Source organism: Triplophysa rosa, linkage group LG10 (genome assembly GCF_024868665.1).
Source record: "Triplophysa rosa linkage group LG10, Trosa_1v2, whole genome shotgun sequence".
Classification (NCBI taxonomy): Eukaryota; Metazoa; Chordata; class Actinopteri; order Cypriniformes; family Nemacheilidae; genus Triplophysa; species Triplophysa rosa.
In genome coordinates, this window is record NC_079899.1 from 15,084,389 (window position 1) to 15,108,953 (window position 24,565).

The 24,565-nt window shown below is 36.6% G+C and overlaps 1 protein-coding gene across 2 annotated transcripts in view; it reads right to left on the minus strand.

The window, feature by feature from the left end:
* The window catches only part of mdga2a (MAM domain containing glycosylphosphatidylinositol anchor 2a), a 151,107-nt gene that overhangs the window by 15,913 nt on the left and 110,629 nt on the right, over positions 1 to 24,565 (minus strand). For both annotated transcript variants that reach the window (XM_057343597.1, XM_057343595.1), the window contains 3 exons: positions 10,386 to 10,563; positions 2,505 to 2,525; positions 1,522 to 1,677 (listed from right to left, as the gene is read on the minus strand). In XM_057343597.1, the coding sequence (XP_057199580.1) occupies positions 1,522 to 1,677; positions 2,505 to 2,525; positions 10,386 to 10,563 (355 nt within the window). The remainder of the gene's footprint in view (positions 1 to 1,521; positions 1,678 to 2,504; positions 2,526 to 10,385; positions 10,564 to 24,565) is intronic.

A 24,565-nucleotide genomic window follows, 5' to 3' on the forward strand; every position in this document is an offset into this window, starting at 1 on the left:
TAACCTTTAAAGACGTAAAAGCCCAGGACAAGCCGAAAGACAATTAAAGGTGCTGTAAGCTATTTTTTATGGAACAGCGCTCAGAATAAATCCTTATTATTGTTCTGAAATTTCACACTTTCACATCTTGTTGACAACCTTTGTTCTATACACGAAACTTGTACATCCAATCAAAAGATTTTCAGATGCTTTCTGGCTGTCAAAGGGCACTCCTCTGGGCATCATGAAGCTCAAGGTAGGTAATATTCAGAAATTCAAGTTAGACCCCCTTATTTAGCTTCCTAAGCAACTTTGAGTTTAACCATTGCTTTTATAAACTTTAACAAACTCGTTAAAAAGATCTTGTGTAACTGTAATGGCCAACTGGCTGTTGGGAAGCCATTAGAATCAGCATTAAATCTATTAGAAATTCTGTGATAGTTCCTATTGTTTTATTACAGTAATATATATATATATAAAATAAGCACAATGTCTATAAATGTGTAGCATCTGCAACACAAAAGAAGCTCAGATCTGATAGAGAACACTTGCTAAATTATCAAAGACATGATGAGTTCACAAAGCTTTAACGTACCTCCATTCAATTTAGCACTGACAAGGAATAATCAATAGAACGTTATTGACTCCCGATTTTTCAATTCACATTTCTTATAGCTTTTTAAAAGACAGCTTTGTTACTCTCTTATATTGGATGAGAGCATCCCAAAGAGCTATTGACTTACACATGTCAAACCCTTAAACATCTATTTATTCAAATAGCTATGCTATATAAAACTTCATCAAAAAACTACTGACAATACCTATTTAAACTTAGCACTTTTCACATTCCTCTACTTTGTCCAAGTCCTCCAAGTGCTGACTGCATTAGCGATGTGTTGACCCGTAGAAATGATCCAGTTTCAACTGAATCCGTCATGATCTGATGTCTAGCTAATGACTGACACAATTTCACTGAGAGCGCGGCTAATGGAAGCCACTGACCATCTTCCTGCTTTAGCAACATGAGAAATTGAAAGTGCCTTTGGACGCTAATGTTATTAGAGCCTTTCTCCAAAATCACAAGCCTTCACTTTGCTAAGAAGATGAGTGTTTTACTCAACATCCACTATCTCGGATGAATGCCAATTCGTTAAGCTATTTGTGAAAACTTGTGATGTGTTATTTGTTTATTAGTCATTTAAAATTATATTAGTAAAAGCATATTCATCTTCATGTTCAATATATCATTCTACTGTAGCTTGAATGGTCAGCCAACGCTTCAATGCCAGTAATGTCAAAATCACATGTTTGATGTCCAGAGAATGGACACGCTGATAAAATATACTAATATAATATAACATGCAGAATCAACATGTCAAGTGGGTATCTCAACAAAGCAAACTGGTTAAATATTTTGCAGTTTTGTTTGGTGACAAAAATATATGTAACCCCTAACCTGATTTTTGCATTTTTATAATTTTTTTAGTGAGGACAAATTATTTCATATTAAAAGCCACATGTGCAGTGGTTTGGAAAGCATACCTTGTTTGGATCCAGTCCGGTCGCTGCTGGGTCCAGTGTTGGGTGTATATTTCGTGTTTCTGGTGGCAGCGCTGTGTCTCGTCCAATCAAACTCTTCCGTTTTATCTTGGGTGAACATACAGATACTTTCCTCTTCAAAGTTGCAGTGGAACTTATCTATACAAGATACAGCAAAGGGTTAAATTATGAATATGAATCAGTTTAAATGCAAAGAAATCATCCACAAAGCTATATCAGATCATTCTATCATTCAAGGGTGATCGCATTTGTATTCTTATGTAAATTCTACACATGCAGCCAATTAAAAAAAAACATAAAACATAAATCTTAAATAAAACAAAAAATATGTACAGTAAAAACACTATTTAGTCATCATCAAAGCCAACAAAAAAGTGTGTCACATTAACAGGTTTGTACTAATTTACTGATAAATATAGAGTAAATATGACGGCGTTACATAAACAGGAAAAATGCTGGATTATTTTGAGCCTAGCGTTGGGTCAAAAAGAGACAAACTCAACAGTCAAGTTGAATTAACCCAGAAAATGTTTACATTTTATATTATACAACCTATAGGTTATATTAACATGTAATTTAATTTATAACCCACCGGTTGGGTTTGTCTCTTAGACAGCATTCTTCAGAGAGTATTCACTTAACCTGGTGTATTACAAATAGCACATAAACCAACCTGAATGTCTTCCATGAAATCAAATTGAACCTCAAAGGATTCAAAAACATTTGTATATCTCATATTCATGTATTCATACTACATACAGTACTGTATGCATGTATGTGTGAGTTTCCAAAAGCTGTTCATACACTGACACAGGATCTATTCAATAACCCCCCCCCCCCCGTGTATAACTTAGAACTGTACTTTACATACCAATGAATACCAAATAAACACAATCTATATGGCCATCTATACTTTTATTTAATTGGTTATACTGCTATTTCAAACAAATTCAAAACATACTCACTCCAATGAGGATTCACTGGAGCTGAAACATAGAACGAGAGAAAACAAGTTATGAATGTTATTCCCAAGCAGTGGAAGGCTTACAGTTAATAGTTTAATAATAAACCATATTAAAGAACAGCAGGGGACATGGAGACGACAGAATGCTGTTTGCCCTTGGAGTGTGCTGTTTAGAAGGTGCTTTGGGCATCATTATCATGTATCACACGGTTACAGGCGCAATGAAATAGTGTGTTGGTGCAGGAGGGGGTGTTTGTGTAGGGAGAAGTCGCAACGGGGCTGTGCAATGCTCAGGTGAACCATAAAGACCTGTATCTCTCTTCCTTCAATGCAAAAGCAGCCTATCTGAGCGGAGCAGAAAGCCGCGCGCTTGCAGGCAGTCTCATTGAGGGCTAAAGTGCATTGTGGATGAAAGGTTTCCGAGGGCATGTGTGCAAAAGATAGTGAGACTGAAACCTATCCCCGTTTCACCAACTAAGCTCGGTGGCTTAATAGAACACAAAAAAGAAATAAAATGTGAAAAGTTGCTAAGTGCGAAACTGTTTGGTTCTCCCAAGTGTGTTTTTATTTGCGGTAGTAAAAATCATTGAGAGAGTTTCTCTGAAGGATCTTCAAATGTTTGAGAATATCATTTCATGTTCAGGGTTTCAACCGCAGTAGAAGGATTTAGAGAACTATGTTAATTGTGTCTCTCAGATTTTGATCCTGGAGTAAAATGAGTACAGTTGTCTTGTGGGACTCAGAATGGCATCGGCTCTGGCATTTGATCGAGCTCTTATAATGAGAGAGATTAGCACAACAGCGTTCAACCCTAGCAGATGTTCACAAGGGGTTGACAGTGTAAATGTCTACTTTGAGAACTGCGGGGGGAAGAAGTGCCGCGCAAAATTGATGATACAAATAAGGAAGGAAAAAGTTGACGGGGGTATCAATTATAAACGTCTGGTTCCATAAATTCAATTTAGAAATGAATGAATGATTACATAGACGCTGCTAGAGTCTATCGAGGTCTCGGTCGAGCTAACCATCTGCTATAAATTCTGAAAATTCTGTGATTATGTCATCTTTCTTCACATTTGCTGAAAAGTAGCCGCTTTGATTGTAGATAAAGGTCTGGAGCTTTTTGCAAATTAAGTGGCGAAAAACCGCCCACTTAGACAGGAAGAGCTGTCTGACTGACACATTTTTTTGTTTTATAGGCCATTTAAGGATGGAAGTTTAAAAGGCAGGCGTGAAAAAAGTTATATGTGCGGTACAGACGACAGTAAAATACTTGAGAGTAAAATGGAGACTTTAAGCACAGTACACAAAAAAACTGTGTCCTTGGGAAAGTCAGCCAGTGATATTGCTTTAAAAAGATTTGAGGTTTTTTGCCATTTGTATTTTTTTTACCTATTAAGCTCTGGTGCATATTTTGCATTTTTACCTAAATTTGAAGGAACAGCTCACCCAAAAAATAAAAATTCTGTCATCATTTACTCACCCTCAAGCTGTTTCAAATCTTTATACATTTCTTGGTTCTGATGAACAAAGAGAAAGATATTTGGAAGAATGCTTGTAACCAAACAGTTCTTGAACACTATTGACTAGTAAGGAAAATTGCTTTATACATTTCTTTGTTCTGTTGAACACAAAAGAAGATATTTTGAAGAATGTAAGAAACGCAAACTGTACTTTTGACTACTATGGTAATTTTTCCTACTATGGTAGTCAATGGTGGCCAATAACTGTATGGTTACAAGCATTCTTCAAAATATCTTTCTCTGTGTTCATCAGAACAAAGAATTTTATAACTCGAGGGTGAGTAAATGATGACAGACTTTTTATTTTTGGGTGAACTGTTCCTTTAAGAGTGCACTACCCACATACACTGAAGTAAATTGATAAAAATAGTCTAATTTTCCAGAAAACTCTCTAAATTCGATAATAATTTGACAATAATTCTATGTTAGTGCTAGATCATTGACATATACAGTGATATTCTTGAGAGTAAGAGCTTTGATTTCCTATATGAATTATCTATGTTTTGTGAGTTTGATACAAATATGAAACTGAATATTATTCATATGATTTTCACAAGCAGGGGGTTGGTTGTGGAATTATGATGCAAAAAAATATGATGCAATAAATGCAGTTAGAAAGCTGACCGTATGTCTAGTTTTGTGCTCCACAATTTATAGATTTAATGATGCAATAGTGGACCCACCTGTGGGGCTGAAGAGGTTGGAAGATATTAAGAGGTAAGTCCAGAAAAAAAGCAATACTCAAAACTATATTCTTTGGCAATAAATGCAAGAAATATTCTATTCTGAGGTACATCAGCTAATGCTCGCATATGGGGGCCGAGCCCCTTTAATTAAGACTGAAAACCTAGAGACACTTCTGCTGAATGAATGAAGGTGGTCTGCATCCTCGAAGATAAAAACCTTTTTGCAGCTTTGCCAAAGAACACAAAACATCAATCTTCTTTTCATTAAAACACAACATGAATAAAAAGCCATGATCAAAATGTCTCATATGTATTTCCATACTGATTAAATCTTATATTAACTACACACAGCTATTTCCTTCTACAATTTAAAAGCTAATTTTGCATTTGCAGCTGAAATTCATCTATATTCTGGGCTTTGTTGATCACAACCGGAATGACAAACTGAACCGTGCCCAATAATAAACTCCTGTAATGAATTACAATGTGTGCGTTCATATAAAACATTGAATGTAGTCTTACCAAAAACATGTTTACATAAACATAATCTAAACCTTAATGAATGATGGAAAAAGCTATGAATGAGATTTCATGAAAGAACCCTAAAGAATATTTGTTAAAACATCACTTCCCCTATTTTGTTTCCATCACAAAACAACTTCATGAATAAAAAGCCACGATCAAAATGTCTCTCACGTTCTTCCACGCTAATCACATTTCATATTAACCATTCACGGCTAGCCGTTACTTCTAAAATTGCAATCTAGAAGCTAATTTAGCAATGGTTTCATCTCCCTTTCTGTAAAGCGCCCAGCTGTTTTTAAATGGGCTAAGGAGAAGAAGGCCTGCCTTGGTTAAAAAAACAGATGTTGCGTATTTGGAAACACGTGGCGCATTAACACACACGCTAATTGATGGGCTCCATCTTTTTTCTCTGCATTTCTCCCTCTCGCTTTTCCCGTAAAAGAACGACTGGAACTGTTGAAGCAGGAGGAAAAAACAAAACCTAAAACAACATTAAACACACAAACAATTTGACGCAGTATATCGGAGACGATTCACTGCTGTCCCACTCACAGGCAAGCTTTAAGGTAAAATTCAACAATATTTAGGCCTTTGATTAGAACAAGCAAGATAACAACATAGAGCTGTTCTGAGCATAGTATAAACCCACAGTAATGCAGTATTTATGTGTGAAACACGTCACGCAGTCTTATCTCAGAGACTGGGATTCGAGATACCAATATGAAACCCAGAGGCACTTCTGACACAATATTTCAACACAGAGTTCAAACAAATTCAAGTAAAGCGTCCCATACAAAAACAAAAGATTACTAAAAATAAATAAGCTGAATCTTAAATGGAAAGCATGCTTATCAACAAGAGCTGTCGAGTTTCGCAGAGGGAAAATCAAGGCACGTTCTACATTTTCTATAGCGCATTTTGATATTTCTATACAATATTTGATCAAAACTTTAGCATGCTAATGACTACATGTCTCAGTCTTAAAGTGATAGTTCACCCAAATAAAAAATTCTGTCACCTCAAAACGAGTCATACAGGTCGTTTTAAACCTGTATGGCTTTCTTTCTTCTGCAGAACACAAAAGATCATTTGAACAGTACTTGTACCTATTCACTTCTATTGTAGACACGAAACCATTTCAAGTCAATGTGTACCGCTATTGTTCGGTCAACAACATTCTTCAAAATATCTTCTCTTGTGTTCTGCATAAGACAGAAAGTCATACACGTTTGAAATTACAAAACGGTGAGTAAATTATGACAGAATTATCATTTTTGGGTGAACTATCCCTTTATATTATATACCATACACACATTTTGGACACATTCATAGTCTCAAATTATATACTGTAAATCGTTGATCAATTTTCTTTTTTTAGAAAGTAATGATGTAGGTACAAGCTTTCATATAGAATGATAGGTACTTGAAAAGATTTTTGTCATCAAATGTATTTGTCATCAATTCTGTCATCTTTCTATGTAGACAGTAATTCTAATAATCTTTAAGAAAGTCATTTTTATAGTCCGTTTTATGAATACACATCCCATGAAAAGTGACACACAGCACTTAGCACTACAAATTTGAAATTTTCATACTTACAAAAGTGTCTCCTATATATATCATCTTGAAGAAATATTGCAATAACACCGTGTATTCGGTTTTATTTATTTTTTGGTATTTACATCTCTGTACTTCTGTTTCTGCTATCTATGTGTGCGAAACTTTCCTGTAGCTCAGTGGATAGAGCATGGCACTAGCAATGCCAAGTTCATGGGTTCGAGTCAGCACATAGTCAGAAACAAAAAATGTATAATACAATGCAATGTAAGTTGCTTTGGATAAACGCGTCTGCCACATGAATAAATGTAAATGTAAATGAAACTGCTTTGCAACACAGTGTGAAAGGTGCTATAGAAATATAATTGCTTCGGACTGAATTTGAATATTATTGTGAAGCATTGGTGGAAACAAACAATGAAATGGTATACAGTCACATGCTTAAGCATTGTATGTGCAGAAGAAAGATATGCTGTTTTAATGAACTGATGGCTAAATGATTCAGATATTCACTTATTACTTATGGTTTTGAGTCACTGATATATGACTTTATTGCATCTGTCATTAAAAGTAAATTAGTTTTAATATCATACTAAAGTGTCACACGCTATTACACACAACAAATCAAATTGAGTCTCTTCCTAGGCGAATTATAGTATAACATTTAAAAATTGTATATAAATATTTCAAGATGAATAGTGACACTTCAACTTTAAAGGGTATTTAATAATACTTTGAAGACTTTAAATGAAAACAGTGACATGGTGTTTGGTATAATGCTAGACTATAATATAATAATGCTATACATGTTAGCAATTGAAATGACTAGTAGGTCAGTGAACCTAAATCCCCCCAGCCCCACGCCCCCAACCCCCCACGTCCCCCCTCCCCCCCCATTGTCCATAGCAATATTTGAAGCCCCCAAGTCACAGCTTCTACCCAATAAAATCTTAAAAAGCTTGGCATAATTAGAAAGATGTACACATATAAAACTAAAAACAACACAAATAACAGCTTGATTTTTAGTTGTTTAAGCTTAATTTGTTTGAGAAAAACTGACGTGGATGGTTTTTTATCACTGTCAAACAACTAAAACAAATACTGACATGTATAATACCATTGAAGGTGCGGTGAGGTGTGCAAACTGTTTGACAATACAATTCCTTTAGCTTGTTAACATTGTACTCAACGCTGTTTGTCTTCTCTAAAAGGCTCATAAATAGCTGCCAGTTGGTGGCTTTCCAAAGCAATCTACAGGCTGCAGCGGGTTTATGTGTTGAATAAGTGCTTTAAAGAATGATACCAATTGACACACTCCATCAATTCTTCTTGGTAGCTTGTTAATTTGTCTGGCAGTGTCCAAGCATGTCCAAACTCTAGCCATCGCAAGTCTTAACAAACATTGCTCAGCATTTGCCACACATTGCAATGTCTTGCCTTTCCAATATAAGACCACAAATAAAAGAGAAAAATTAAATGTTCTGCATTCATTGGAAACAGTAACACTGATCATTGAGACATGGAATAAAACAAACTATGAGATTAAAAAATAAAGGTTTATGTAGCAAGGAATTATTTGGATGAATCTCTTAAAGATTATTCGGATGTATTCAGCTGTATTTTATTGTCCTAGTTCTTCCATTCTCTCAAAAAAAAGTGTTTTTCTTGCTCTCTCTCTCTCAATATAGGTCAACACCATCAGATACAGAAGAATGTTTGCTGTCATGTCAAATATTTATTGTAAATACTGACACATCGATATGTGAATGAATTAGGAATACAGGATGGTTTCAAACTGGTACTGAATTGTCATTTTGAATATTACAAATAATGTATGTCTGGTGTTGCTACTAACAAGACTTAAAATAAGGGGAATTACTTGCAAATCCCAAATAACTCCTAACAGTTTGGCTGATGGAGGTGACATATTGTTTTATAAAAGTGCCAGAAAATATCAGCATTATTTCAACATTAAAAAATCATTAGTGTCCCACATGAGCAATTTTTAGCACACCAGCAGAAGGTATCCTAACAGAAAACTTGTTCAAGCTTTTACATAAAGTTTCAAAGATGACATATTACTTTAAACGCTGGGATACTGATTGTGACTGGTGTGATTTCGCCATCAACTTCCCCAGGCTATTTGAACCAATTAAAATGCATAATGTCACGGTGGCAAAAGCCGGACTCTTTGATGGAAGCAGTCCTGGTGTGAAAGTCATCGCATCATACGGATGGTCTTTTCCTATGAGCCCCGTGGCACAATGACTTCAGGGGGAATAGAACAGCAGAGAGAGATGTTATAGAGAGAGACATATTCAATTTTTTACCAATGGTATTTCCATTACTGGACACAAGGAGTCTGTAGAGCCATAGGGCTTCAGATCACATGGGTAAGTGGCTGAATACTCTGTGAGGAAAAGTGGAATAATAAGTGATTTCTTTCCTTTTTGGATTTTTTCCTATAGTCTACTTTTCTAGGCATCCACATTACAAGATTGTATTAGTATTTAAAAAACGACAAGCCTACATCCCTCTTGGTTTGTTATTTAGTTTAAACAATTAATTGTACAAAAATAATATTTAACATAAAACATATATATAGAATACATAATATAATCTAAATATATCATACATACAGTATACTGTATATAAATTAGGCTATATAAATTGGTACCAGTGTACGTTTATTTAAATTTTTTTTAAATGATTTTATTTTTATGAGCTACAGTACATGCAGAGTCAAATAATTTGATTTATATATAAAATAATATAAAAAATAATTTAAATATAATAAATTATATCAAATTATATAATTCTTACGTCATTTCTTATGTATCATTTTGCTGAAAATAGTTTACATGATGGTCTGCGGTGCGTCACACAGGATATGTCAAACAAACTATTTCATGTTACAACCCAAAAGCCAGGACTGATGTCAGAACCTTCAGAGAGTCTCTAATTTCACGAAACACTAGAGTTGTGGAAGCTTGATAACAGAACACTGTGCACAATTACTGAACGTGCCCGTGTGCATCCAGTCATTGTGTGAGGTCATAGAGCTGCAACATTACCATTGCTTTTTCATTAAGAAAGGGAAACCACACGTGTGGGGTTTAGGTGACTTGATATACATTACCTGTGTCTCGACTGGCCTCTTCAAGAAACACAAAGGAAAACAATGAAATCAATCTCTGTCCTATATAGAATGTTAGCTGTTATGTTAACATACAGCTGTTCCAGTTGAACAGATGAAATAAGAACAACAACTGCAATCAAATACACGTCATCTGATGAGTGACTTGAAGTGTGACGTATTTATCAAGTACACAACCTGTAGAGGTCTCTAGTACATAAAAAATAATTCAAATGTCTTCTTATAGGTTATCAATCTGATAAACAGCTTTGTACACAACTAAAAACAAAACAAAACAAAAAAATATACCAAAAGCACATTCAATACTTACAGTATATAAGTATTTATAAAATAAAATAAAACAAAAAATATCCCCAACATAGGCAGAAATAGACAGAAACTGTAATAACCCAATAAACAGAACCATAAAGGTCATAACTCAAGCTTTTACTCACCACTGTATCGAATGATTCGTTCAGCTGAATCCCCCTCACCGAAGCGCGTTATTGGCGTGAGACGGATCTGGTAGGCCTCGGGTTTGATGAGTTCCGTGAGGTTGTAGGTGAGAAGTTCTCCTTTCTGGATGTTGTCTTCGTTTGGGATTTCTTGTTCCCACCACCTCTGATGCCCTGTCTGGACAGAAAAACATAAATACAAGTTTCATTTGAAATCTTTCGTTACATTATGAATAAGCAAAAAGCCACAAGCTCATAAATAACTGTCCACCAAAAGGTCCCTTTAATAACACAAAATTAAGGAAATCATTAGTAAAAAACTATCCAACCATACATCATAATATATATGATTTCTCAGTAGAATGAACTGAAAACAATTTCAACATTATTACAATATTGTGCATAGAGTTAAAAAAGACTCTTGTTGTAGCCTTTTTAATGTCCCCACGGGGCTAACAGAGCTATTATGGTTAAATATGATCTTTTTTAAACAAGAACACAATCTTCTTTGCTCCATGTTGAAATATTCCTCTTACAATACAGCTGGCCAATAGCACGCATCAATCAAAATTCATCTGCACTTCCTGTGAGGGTTCCACTTGTCTGATGAAAATCAGTACAAACTCTATAAACAAACACCTACACAGAACGGAGGTGAGAGTTTCAAACAATGCTGCGTTTGAGGTAAGACTGTACAGGAGGAGACAATGAAGAAAATCTCTGAATGGGCAGAAAACAAACATTATTAAGTTTACAGTGAGATGTGTGAGGTGGCTAATTGGTTCTGACAGGGCGTTTTTGCTTCCTGACCCTCTCAATTAACTTTTTACAGCAAGCCAAATTAGTCCAATATTGGAGAAAGTCAATTTACTGTATCTCTTCAACTTTGGCTGGAAGTATAAATACATTTTTGGTGATGCCTCATTATTATTATTATTATTATTATTACTGTGGCGGTGGTGGATGAGAGGCCATATCTAATTAAACCTACTGTATAAAAAACCTCGCTGAATTTCCATACTGCTGGGTAGTAAACAAACCAAAATGAGCATTTTAATGACAAACAGAGAATCGGAAAGTTTGTCCTCCGTGTTGGAGAATGCTCTGGGCTTTCATTTTTCTTGTAGCGACTAAAAGACCTCATTCATCTTTCATTACAATTATTTATGTTAAAACTTTCGAAATTCTCAGTGGGGTAAATACAAAAAGCTGTTTTGGAAGAAGTTTGGTTAAACTTACGCATTAGCAGCACTAAACCGAACTAAAGTTAATTTAAGGAAGTCACGCCACTCGGCGGCCATGTTTGCCACGCCTCTATATACGTCATAGCAAGATAACAGGCAGATATTTCTAAAATCGTTGCTAAAAATCACAATTACATAGCATATTTCTGATCAAACATTAACCCTGACATGAACTATACCATAACTTTGGTTTGCTAAGCTTAAATATTTTACCTACTATGATAGTCAATGGGGTCCAAGGAATGTTTGGTTACAAGCATTCGTCCAATTATCTTTCTCTGTGTTCAACCAAACAAAGAAATTTATACAGGGTTGGAACAACAAGAGAATGAGTAATTCATGACAGAATTTTCATTTTTGGCTGAACTATCCCTTTAATATCTATTATCTTTGACGGAACCTTGATTTGTTTGTATGAGCGGCCCAACACTCCCACTTCACTCCCTGTTTGTCTGACCAACTGTGTGGGAGTTTGTTTAAAATGTAAAACTTATAATTTAATGATTACATTTGCAGTTCTGTTTGGTTTTGCTAGTGGTTCAGAAATGATACACAGGAGCATTCAGCAAAACACGGATTGTGTAGCTCTTATGGGCATTGCAGAGTTTGGCGTACGAAGGAATTGGCGTACGAAATTGTGAACATTTGCAACCCTGAACTTTTGCCATGTGACAACTATCAGGCTGTGGATACACAATACTGTTTCGTAATGGTTGTTGATCTTGGCCACATTAACATTGTCTTGGAGCTCTGCTGAGTGACAGGCGTACATGGACTCTCCTGGCAGACAGTCTTGCCACTACAGGTCTCGCTGGATTGAAATACAAGATGATTGGTTAAAGCAGTGGGGTGGCGGGTGGCAGCTATTGCCCTGAGAAGCCAGCGTTCCCATCAGGGTCTCTCTCTCTCTTGGTAACAAGATTTCCATCGCCAAATCCAATTACTGTTTATTGCTTCTGTGAGATTTCTAATTCCATGCCTGCAGTACAGGGAAAAGCATTGATGCGGGCACATATCAGAAAAGATAGACCTTTCTTCCCCCAAAGCACCTTATTCTTGCCATGTATCATACATCAACAACTTATTTCAACATTTCTGCTCATTTTGTAACACACACACACAAATCGATGCATTATAAAGCGGCATCATCGCAGGGCGCTTAAAGCGGCACTTGATCTTATCTATGTAAAGCGGCTGAGCCCAAAACCCAATTAAACCCCACTGAAGAGAATCAATGTGAATTATTTTCATACCCTGATAAAAAGGCCTGTGAACCTTTTTCAAACAAAACGTAAACGAAAAAGCCCAAAGTCAAGATTTTTTAGACACTTGACTCGGAGCATCCTTCAGCTTTGCATTTAGGTGTGATTTCATTAAAGAAGTTTTGTCTTGCGGTTCAGCGTGCAGAGCTCCAGGGACCTTCTATTTCATCCAACACAGCACTCAAATCTTAACACATCCTTGAGTGAGACACTTCAAACCTTGTTGTGGATGTGAGGGGATATTGAAGGGTAAGGCCCTCGCGCCGGTGGAGAGTGTGAAAAGCACACCGACTGACAAAACAACCTTGGAGAAGGAACCGGTTTTGACGTTACACTTGGTGCTGTTGATATAATATCCAAGACTGTGGAATGTGAAACATATTTTGTGATGCTAGTGACCTTGGCTGATTGTATACATCAGAAAAATGAATTCTTGCCAAAGGAATTCAATAGTTCTTGTGCGATAACTGTAGCGGACACTATATTAAGAGGTCTAATGGTAATGGTTGAAATCAAATGAAAAATGTCATCATTTACATGCACTTCTGCTCGATCAAACCTGTGTGGTTTTGGGTATGGCTATAGTTTATTTAAAAAGAAACTCCTAGGGGTTCGGAATGACATGGAGGTGAGTAAACAATGCAATATTCATTTGTGGGTAAGCTGTTCCTGTAAATGCAGCTCTCATAGTTTTTGACTGTTTGATTAAACTTACAAGAGCATCATTTGGCGAAACGACAGAGCTCATGATACCACTCTTCCTGACTCGAATCTATTCTGCTAGCCTAGATAACACATAGCGACAGGCTTCATCACAACTCTTCTCCGAGGCACATGTGGCAAATATGCCAGCAGCAGAAGGAAAAGCAAAGTTTCACAATCTGCAGAGACATGACGCCAAAGGCGTCCTCTGAGGTCACTCGCGAGAGGAACAGTATTATATTTTTATAATGTAACTTTCATCAGCTTCTCATTATCATAGTTTGAGAATTCGGAATACGGGCTCGAGTTTCCCTCCTGGTTTTTCCTCAGTGAACCATCTGTGGCATATATTTCCCGCTTTCGGCAAATCTCGGAGTGCTGCAGTTCTGGCAACAAATTTTGATTACGAATCCAATTGTGCACAATTACGACACTATGTGCATTTTGGGCATTCTGCATTATGTACAATCCTGACATTTCCGTTCTTCTGAACATGACCTTTATTCAAATACCAGCATCAGAGAGATGAATTCAGGCCTCTTCTTTTTGGTCTGAAATCAGAGAAACATTATTCTCAGAACGTAGAGGTTAATTAAAAAAACAAATGTGTGTTAACCTTTGAAGTGCAGCTCGCTCAGTAATCCAGTTGCGAACGCAGGAAAACAAATTCCATGTAAGCGGCGGAGATGCTAAATTTACATGCACATCGAAGGAAAATTAGGCTACATTTTAATCCCAGATTGGAATATTAACATTCAACATATTCTTACAAATATAAAAAAAGGTCAAATAATGGTTATATAAGGCAGTGTGCTCCAGTCACCAGATAACAGCTGTTTTTGTGATTCTAGTATAAAACACACTGGAAAAACTTCTCCCTTCGCCTCCTCTCATCTAAGTACTTCTGCCTCGTTTTGTTCTACCTTTTTTTGTCCAGCATTGTAATATATGTTGCCGGTCGGAGGTAAAATGGCTTGTTGCTATGGCAACTGGGCTCACTTCTCATTCATGACATCGTTCAGCAAATCTTGTTGTATAAAGACGGGCAGAGAAGGGGTTGGGCATGGGGGACGAGGGAGGGGGTGATATGAAAAGAACAAGACATTCTGCCCTCATGCAAATTCCAACCTAAACACTTTTTTGTGCGCTGAGGCACCACGACTCCACATGGGACAAAGGAAATTATATTTTGTGTAAATAAGAACCTCATTAGTATTTGATCGAAGATATCTTAGGAAAAAAACTGCCGATTTGCAATTCAAAACATGGCAATTAAAGCAAATTATGATGATTTTGTTCTCAGTGCATACTTGGGGCCAACCTAAGAAAGTTAATAAAAGAACAATTTGCAAGAGTTAATATACTGATCTTATAGAATCTAATTATCGGAACAGCCAGCTCCAATATGAACAAGGTTAAAGGTAAAGACCCAAAACTTTTCTCAAAAATGTGGATAAGTTCAAAGGTCTATATTACAACAGCAGGCTTCACAGAAATGCAATGCAAATCTAAGTGCGTCTACCTGACAAAGCTTAATCCTCTCTCTGCATCTACGCATGAGAGACAGGTTTAAGGTAAAAAAAAAAAAAAACTTCCCACCTAGCTTTAAATCTTTATTGTGAAATATGCAAATGTCCACTGAAGCATTGTTAGCTCTGTATTGCGAGTTATATTACTGTATATAAGATGCAGTCACTAAATATAAACCTCTGCTCTCTTCTACCTATTATCTAATCGACAGATGGAAATGTAGTCGAGCAATAAAAACTGGCATTTCATTGATGCTCTCCATTTGCATGTAATGTCAGTTCGTATCTGCTGCATTTTTAATGCATTTTTCAATCATAAGACTGTGAATCCCCTGTTGATATTTTGCCGGTAGAGCTAGGAATCAATAACAGGTTCTTATTCAGAAGCAGTTCTTTAAAAAACACACCAAACCAAATGATTTTTATGTTGTTTCGGTTGTGTTAACTTGTCAAAGAGTTTCAGTGGGGTTTAAACAAGAGTTTGTAGTCTAAATTGAATGTGAATAGAGAGAATGGATGAATGAATCTTTCTGTTTAACGAATTGATTAAAACGACTCACAAATGAGTAACAGATAGACTCATTTGTCTAAAACGGGTCATTCATTCACATTACCATCCGAGTCACTTACTGAAGCACTAATTCTAAATAAACCAAGAACGGTTACTGTGTGATGTTGCAGTAAAGATCTCGAGGCTTAAATTAGTACACAATTACTACTACTGGTTGCTCACAATGTGCGGCTGGTGAAATAAATGATACTTTGAAAACTATGGGTACTTATAAATTAAAGCGGCAGGCCTCAATCTGCAGCCAAACGTAGTCAATATTCCTACACGAGCATGGCGCATACACACACACCCGAGTACACAAACCATGAATCACTTGCATTACTTTAACCGCTCCAGCGTGCCCCCAGTAAAAAGACTTCACACAAGACTTATTTTCTTATAATGCATGATAATAGCGAAAAGCTTTCGTTTGTAAATAAGGTTTTATGTTACCTATACAGCCCACGTGTTGGCCGAAGGACATTGTACTTTAAGGTGTCTTATTTGGTGTAATGTAAATAACATCTTTCCACTGAACGGCCGTGCAGTGAAGTGTTCGAATTAGCCTACAGGACAATTTGATGACTGCAAAGAGCTGCTGTGTGTGGCTAGTACTGTACCTTCACAAATCCTCCAATGCAATGGAGATTAATATTGTTATTGCCTGTTATAGTATCATAAAAGTGGAGCTGTATCCTAACACAATGTTCTTTTGAATACACAATTCATGTTAAAAGATGTCCGTTAGCAATAGTGCATGCAACGGTATGCCTGGAAGTGCAAAAATGTGTTGTTAAATCTGTTATTTTATAAGTGTGCAAAAGCCTTGATGATGTATTAGAATGCAAGCGTGTCAGTGCATGTGTGTGTGCGGGGATTACGATGGTGAGCGGTATGGGGTTTGAGACTAAAGGGGAAAAGAGGAAGTCGCGTGGGAGAGAGATCTGATAAGTGCGTCCCGCTGAGTTCACTACTGAGACCGCTTTTTATGACTATGCAGAAGGGATTTAAGGAGGAGGGTTGCCCTGACATGGGATTCCACATGCCGTCAGACTCAAGCTAGAATTTATTATGACATTTATTTCCATGAATTTCGTATGCTATTAACATAGAATTGCACAATGTACTTATAGTATATTTTGATTGGGCTGGATAGCATAGCTCAGTTATTTCCTGACAGTACTGCAGATGATGTAACATCCTTTAATGTTTTAATAAAAACTGCTAGCAATCTATCACTAATTTTATTATGTTAGATTTGCTTTAAAAGTGTAAAATTAGACATGACAATTAGTCCTGCCCCCCCGTGTCATTGGCTGAGCCAGATGTTGATATGTTGGATGGCTCAAAAGCACAAAGCAATGCTTTGAACGTGTCTCAAAGCCTCAGTGTTTACCGGTGTAACAGTAAGTCAGCCTATAAATTAACTTGACTCTGCGCATCAAACTCTGAATATACAGAAACATAAAATCCAGATTCCTTTTGTACAACTGTACCTAGTTCATGTAAAACTTTAGGTTTAGGTACATTTAACACTTTAAAGTAAGAGGGGGAAAGTAATGCAGAACAAAATCCCTGAAGTACCCCAGGGTAAAAGGCTTCATCTCTGCACTGCACAGAAAGTGTGATCAATAGAGAGATTCTAACAATGCTGTTGAAATATTGCAGAAATATGATGACACAGTTACAGCATGAATGCAATTTCAAACACTCTACAACAGCATCTTGGGGGCAAATCCGAAGGCCGAGCAGTCAGATGAGGTGACCTGTCAACCTGCACGCGCTTCACGCGCTTTTATATTGTTCACTGACTGATACACACTGTTAACTTGTGATTAAGTGAACAGTTGTGAATCATCCATTCCATGAGCTTGTTTGAAACTGCTAGACTCCTAAACTGGATTTCAGGAACGTGAGGAAAAACAACAACAGAGGATTTGAAAACGACAAACAATATGAGTATTTTCCAGAAAAACATCTCATGCACTTTGAGCCAAATTTGGTTTATGACTTCTATATGGAATTCAAAGGAATTAAGATTCTATAACATGGATTTGGAAGCTTTATGTCCAAATGTCTTTAACATGCCTAAAAAACTTAACAATGTTGAATGGAAACTGCTGTTGGAAAAATGCTTCCATTCATTTTCTAGCCTGGGAGTTAAAGATAGCGCTAAAAACAATCTCATTAAAGAGATTTAAAACCCATTACCAAAAACTCCCTTTAAATAAAAAATGAATCATTATAAAATGTTTTGTAAAAAGTGTTACATCACATTCTGCAAATGCAACGCTCAACCGACTTCAGGCACTGCAGAGTCATAACCTTAAAGTATGCCACCTAAGTTAAGATGACTTTTACAGCAGTCTGTTAAGCAGCATAAGCCCAGGAAAAATGTTGAAAGGGCCCGTTAATTTTAAATAAGTAGGCAATATAGTGAAATATTAGGTCATTGAAACGTTAGGGCTGTTCATAACTATAGTTATGTGTTGCCCTTCAGCACTGATCTGAGACCCTGTACCGTCTTTAATAACCCTTCAAGTCTAAATTTAAATGGATAGATGACCTTAGGTCAGAACTTCTGTGCAGAATAAAAGCTTTAGCAGTATGACAAAAATCATGATTTTTGAACACCTGGCAAGTTTTGAATAATAAGGAAAAATAGGCAACAAGATCAAAACAAGCTTGAAGAACTCAGCACTCTCAAAAAGGATGTGTTAAATATAAATAAATATTTTGTGGTATGTGATTTTAACACGTTTTAAACAAAGTCTTTTTGTCTTGGTTTAGTGTTAAATAAAATAAAAATAAATAATAAAATAAAATAAATAAAAGTTTGAGACATTAACTAACATTAACAAAGATTAATTGTTATATAGAATTGTTCATTGCTAGCTAATGCATTCTGTCATCATTTACTCACCCTTGAGTTGTTTTAAATCTGATAAACACAGAGAAAGATATTTGGAAGAATGCTTGTATCCAAACAGTTCTTGGCCACCATTGACTACCATAGTGGGAAAAATTACAATGGTAGTCAAAAGTGCCCCAGAACTGTTTGCCTACATTCTTCAAAATATCTTCTTTTGTGTTTAACAGAACAAAGACATTTATAAAGAATTTTTTTCTACTATGCTAATCATCGGTGGCCAAGAACTGTTTGGTTAAGTTACAAGCCTTCTTCCAAATATCTTTCTTTGTGTTCATCAGAACAAAGACATTTATATAGATTTGGAACAACTTGAGGGTGAGTAAATGGAGACAGAATGTTCATTTTTGGGTGAACTGTGCCTTTAAGCGAACATTTCACTGAATAACAACTCTCTTATGTTTCATGTTAAACTGATTTAGAAGAAATAAAATTAGACATGCTCTAATGAGAAAAAAAGTATTGACATACAGTAATATCCCACAACGTCATGCAACAATTGATCAGTCGATAAGTCTAATTGTCTAAGTTTAATACTTTTTGCGATGGTGCTTTCAAACAGAGCCACAATTCCCAAATAACTATAACACGCAGTTTATAGTGCGTTTGCACGCTGTGCTTTACCACGCTGACAGTCAACACAGTAAAACCTTCTCTAAAACATGTTGTCTCATAATTTTACTAATTTAAAGCTCCACTGCATTAAACAGTGAATGAAGACAATCCCTGTCGGACTTCACATCGCCTGTTGTGAGCCATATTACCGTTATTATGCAGAATCCACAGGTTTACTACTGCAGTGTAGTGGAATTAACATAAAGGACATTAGAGTCTGTTGCTGATTCTTTCGCTCCTGGATGCCTCCAGAAATAAGACTCAACAAACTCTTTGATGTTGTGGACTAGATGTTGCCACATGCAATATATCTTATCTAATATACAGCAAAGAGAATTGCCCTGTGAGTTCCATGCGCTCTCAGGCTATGTGCTGCGTACAATCTGTAACAGAAGTTTTCTCATATTTTGTGCAGTGCAATAGAATATTACAGTTATTCAGCCATTTTTTGTTGGATATCAATTACGCAATTACATTTATGATCGAGAAACATGTTTTCTCAGGAGCCGGTGGACGCTGTCTAATATTCATTGCTGTCTGAAAGAAAAGACTGCGATATCTCATTTGCAATTTTTCTTATCCGTGGGTTCATTTTAACCACTGTGTGCTCTCAAGGCCCCAAGTGTGTTCGCATAGTACATAAAGGCTATAAAAACCAAGGGTAAGCAATCTCATCCCTGTGGGATTCATAAACACGCCAGACCCCTGCTGTAAAACTGCCCGTCCCTGCCTGTTGCGTCCTGAAAATGTCACCAGCCAAAAATGCTGAAGAGCCCACAAAACGCAGCCGGAGTTTGAAATGTTCCAAAGCGCTCACGTCGACAGGTGACCGGGCGAAACGACATGATGGATGAGCACGTAGGAGGAAAAGTGCCGTGTTTAACAGAACAAATAAACTGCGGAACAACACTTGGCGAACAAAAAAGATGTGCAGGGGCTATGCAGAGAGAATATAAGGCATTAATGAAGGGGCCAGACCACTCCATCATGATCAGAACGGATGAGTCAATCACCACCCACCCGCGCTTTCACACACACGCACACACACACACACACACACACACACACACACACACACACACACACACACACACACACACACACACACACACAGAGAGACACCCGCGCAATCACTTCACACAGCTAACCTCTGTTCACCGGGGTCCCATCCTTGATTTCTCCTGTAAAGCTTATCTTATTGCAGCAGCGTCGTCCCACCGGACACAGCTGTTAATTAGTTTTCTGCCCCCTTCTCTTGTTTTTGACTTTCTCTCTCTCTTTGCAGTGCCAGGTGTGCTTTCTGTTGCTAAGTCATCAAGGATGGCACAATGACTCTTCTCTGTAGTGCAAATAATGCGCGTGCTGTTATTTCTCTTTTAACGTTGATGAATCAAATAGTTGCGATAAACGGAGTCGAGATGTGACACATGCTGGTGGTGAATAATGCCGAACGAGGTCTGTAATAGATAGTCATTGCCATATAAGCCTGTAATATTTTATAGAAAGCCAGCTGAATACATCATATTGTTCATTTGCAAAACCAATGGAGGAAATCAATAGCTACATTACATGGGCATTCTGGGATATGAAAGAAAGGAAAAAATGGCAAAGACCCATCACACTTTTCTGTACTGTGTTGATGTATTGCTTATTAAAGCAGTATGTTTGGGCAGGACGAGGGCTTGTTTGTTCTTTTAACAGCAAATAAAGCTTTAGTTGTATGTCACAGTACAATGAACCACAAAATCAACCACAGCAAGATTTGATACACAAACAAACATTGGTTTTATCATAGTAAAAGCAGAGAAACCATGTTTTTTGGCGAATTGATTACTATTTTCTGCCATAGTTATATTACCAAAAACATTCATATGGTTACTTCAGTTAGTGTTGTTGTACTCGAGACCGGTCTCAAGACCCTTTTTTGATGGTCATGGTCTTGGTCTTGTCTCGGTCTCGACTGTCTTCGGTCTCTAAGTGGTCTCGGGATTTTATTTCAAGACCGGTCAAGACCACAACCTTGGGAATTACACTAAATTGCCAGTTTCTCCAGTTTTCATTTTCTGCAAATAAATGCAAATAGAAACAATATTTTTATTTGAAATATTGTTAGTTATTTACAGACTGAAACAAAAATGATCATTTTACTTAAACATACCTATAAATAGAAAATTGAGAAAAACAGAAATTTATTTTAAAATTGGCCTCTTATATTCACTGTGCATTTTAACGTAAAATGTTATTGTTGATAACAAAAACATATGTGGACACATTATGCGTGAGCTACCACTCAAATACAAACTTCATCTCCAACTCAACAATCCCTTGAGAATAAAAACCGGAGTGCTAAAATATGTTCCACTATCTTGTAAACATTACTAATCATGCAATCCCTCAAGACAAGCGATTTGCAGATATTGGTGCAAACTGTAAAAAAGGCTGAGAGAAACAGACAGAGGGAGCTGAAACGGAAATGAGCAAGAAAAATATAAGGCGCAGAAACAGGATGGCATGCGAAAACGTGTAACGTGTATTTTACGTTGACTTTGAGCACCAGTTGGTACCCATTAGCAAAGACGAATCTGACAAGAAATAAATCACCCCATGTGATGTCATTATAAATGGCCGTGGACGCTGCCATTCCAGCTGAGCAGAGGAAGTGTGAAGGAGAGGGTGACAAACACAGTGATGATGACTCGTAATTGACAATAGCGCTGTTCGGCGTGACCGCATGCGGCGAGGCAGAACAGTAGCTACAGCGCATCTGAGAGCTCTAAAGCACTTCGACAAATATTAGCCAGACTCAATAAACAGAACATATCTGTTTCACTGACATGAACTATATCAACAGAAACCATAAAATGAATCCTAATAATGTTCCTTGACTAATCCTGTTTGTAAGATGTTGCCAGTTGAAGCCTGCAAAGCATGATGTTCTCTTCTTGCTCAATATTGTGCTCACATGGCACATGTAACATTAGACTGGAATCTACACACAGACAGTAAAGATGTTTTTTCAATAACATAGACAAAAGACAAAATAATTACAGCTATATACGACTATTTGATGTGAGCACAACTCTGCTTGTAGTCTTTCTCACAGACAGCTGTAAAAAGCTGTGTAGCTGTAAAAGACAATACTTACCCAAACATATATACCAATTCCAAAACCTTTGTGTTTATATAATATATATATATATAAATGCACACACACACTGTACATGTGTATATATATAACAAATATTTAAAAAAATATATGTAATATAATACAATTTATTTAAAAAAAAATATATAGTATATATAATTTATATCTAAATATAATTTACATAATGTATCATTTGTATCATCAGACTGTTAATATTAATCGCATCCAGAATAAAAGTTTGTTTACATAATATATGTCTGTGTACTGTGTATATTAATTTTGTATTTATAAACACATACACATACATGTATATATTTAAGAAAAATATAAAAATCATGACAAAAAAATCTATACATGTATTTGTATGTGTATGTGTTTTTAAATACAAAATAAACATGCACAGTACCAGAGTCGGCGCCAGGGTGCACAAAGTGAGGGGGCTGCTATGTTTAGTGGGGGGGGGGCAGGGTTTAGGGGTTTAGAATGGGCTGGTGTCACGAAATTTCATCCTACCCGTCAGAATATCCTACCAGGCATGCGCACATCAATGTTACGTCATTTTCTTGCGCTATAAAATCATACTTGTTTATTTTATACTGCTACGGGAATCTGATTGTGTATTTTCGTTGTTAAATCATTCTAGGCCTACATATTTAGTACTTGGTATTGCGCTGTAAATTAATCATACATGTTTCTTTTATGCTGGTAGGATAATCTGACAGGGTATTTACGATGTAAATTTATTTAATGTGTTCATTTTAAACTGGTAGGACTATCTGACAGGGTATTTTGCATTGTAAAATCATCCTACCTGTTTATTTTGTCGATGTGGTTTAGATTATAGCCTAAATTTTGCCCTGCAGTAGGAAAAGATGACAGGTTGGACAATTCGAGGTTGAGACACGGCACAGGCTGAGGTCTCGCTCTGTTCTGTTTCAGTGTGCGGCTCTTCTGGTGATAAGAAGCGGCACTCCGCCATGCCCCAGTTTTCTTCTCAAGTTTAAGTTTTAACAATTTACTTTTTTATCAGAGATAATCGCGGAAAACCTGGTAGGCTAACCAAATCACACTTGTAAAAGCGGCACATTCGCACATAACGAGTGAGCGAAGAAATCCATGTCCGCACAAGTCAGCCGCGCACTGCCTTTTTCATTGAGAGCCAGACATTTTTAACTATAACACAATAAAAACTCTAGTTAAATCCTGCCTATGGGTGCGCAATACCGCGAGTTGTAGATACAAAGCTTTTCAACCAGTGAGAGCTGCCGTTTTGAAGTTTAACAATTCTAAATGACCATTTCGAGGACAGCATTGCATATTTCGCATAGCTTTTTCTAAGCTAATAAATTGAACTGAACTAAAAGACATGAAAGACACTGTATGAAAGACACTGAAACTGAAAGGCTAATTTTTATATCAACTTGGAGGAGAGCAAATGTTGTATGCCAAAAAGAACTGGAAATACACCGATCAGCCTACATAAATTCAGCGGAAGTTAATAAATGAAGATTATTAATTTAGACGCATATATAGAAAAAATATATAGAAAAATGTTAAGCAGGCTTTAAATAAAAAGTGACAGAAAAAGTATACAGGGGACTGTTCCCCCCGGTAGAGCTTTATGTCTAACAAAACGATCGCATCAATATAACAACACTAAAGAGCGAGCTCTTGCTTTCTGATAGACAGGCTGTATCTCCACTTGTCACCGTCTGCATAATAATGCCCATTTCTTGTTAAGCAATGCATACAGAAACGTTGTCGCTGGACGCAAGCAGCCCTTTAGCTTGTGTTTTTAACAACACATGAAAGTACAGCACAAGACAATGTCTTTAAAATCTGTTAACGAATAAATAAATGATTTTTACCCTCTGCTCTTGTTGTTTCTTTAATAAATATAAACCAAATTCATTCTCCAAAGTTTTTTTTTAAATGATTTCGTCTTTTATCATTTTAAAAAGTGAGGGGGCACAGTGACTGAAGTGGCCGGGCCATGCCCCCTAGTGCCCCCTCGTGGTGCCGACGCTGCACAGTACACAGGCATATATTATTTAAACACAAACATTCTGGAGGCGATTCATCGTTATTAATTGTTTAACAGCCGTAGTGTAAATATAATATACACATGTAGGTTTGTGTATATACTGTATATACAATATACTACTGTATATATATATATATATACACACACCTTTATATAAATA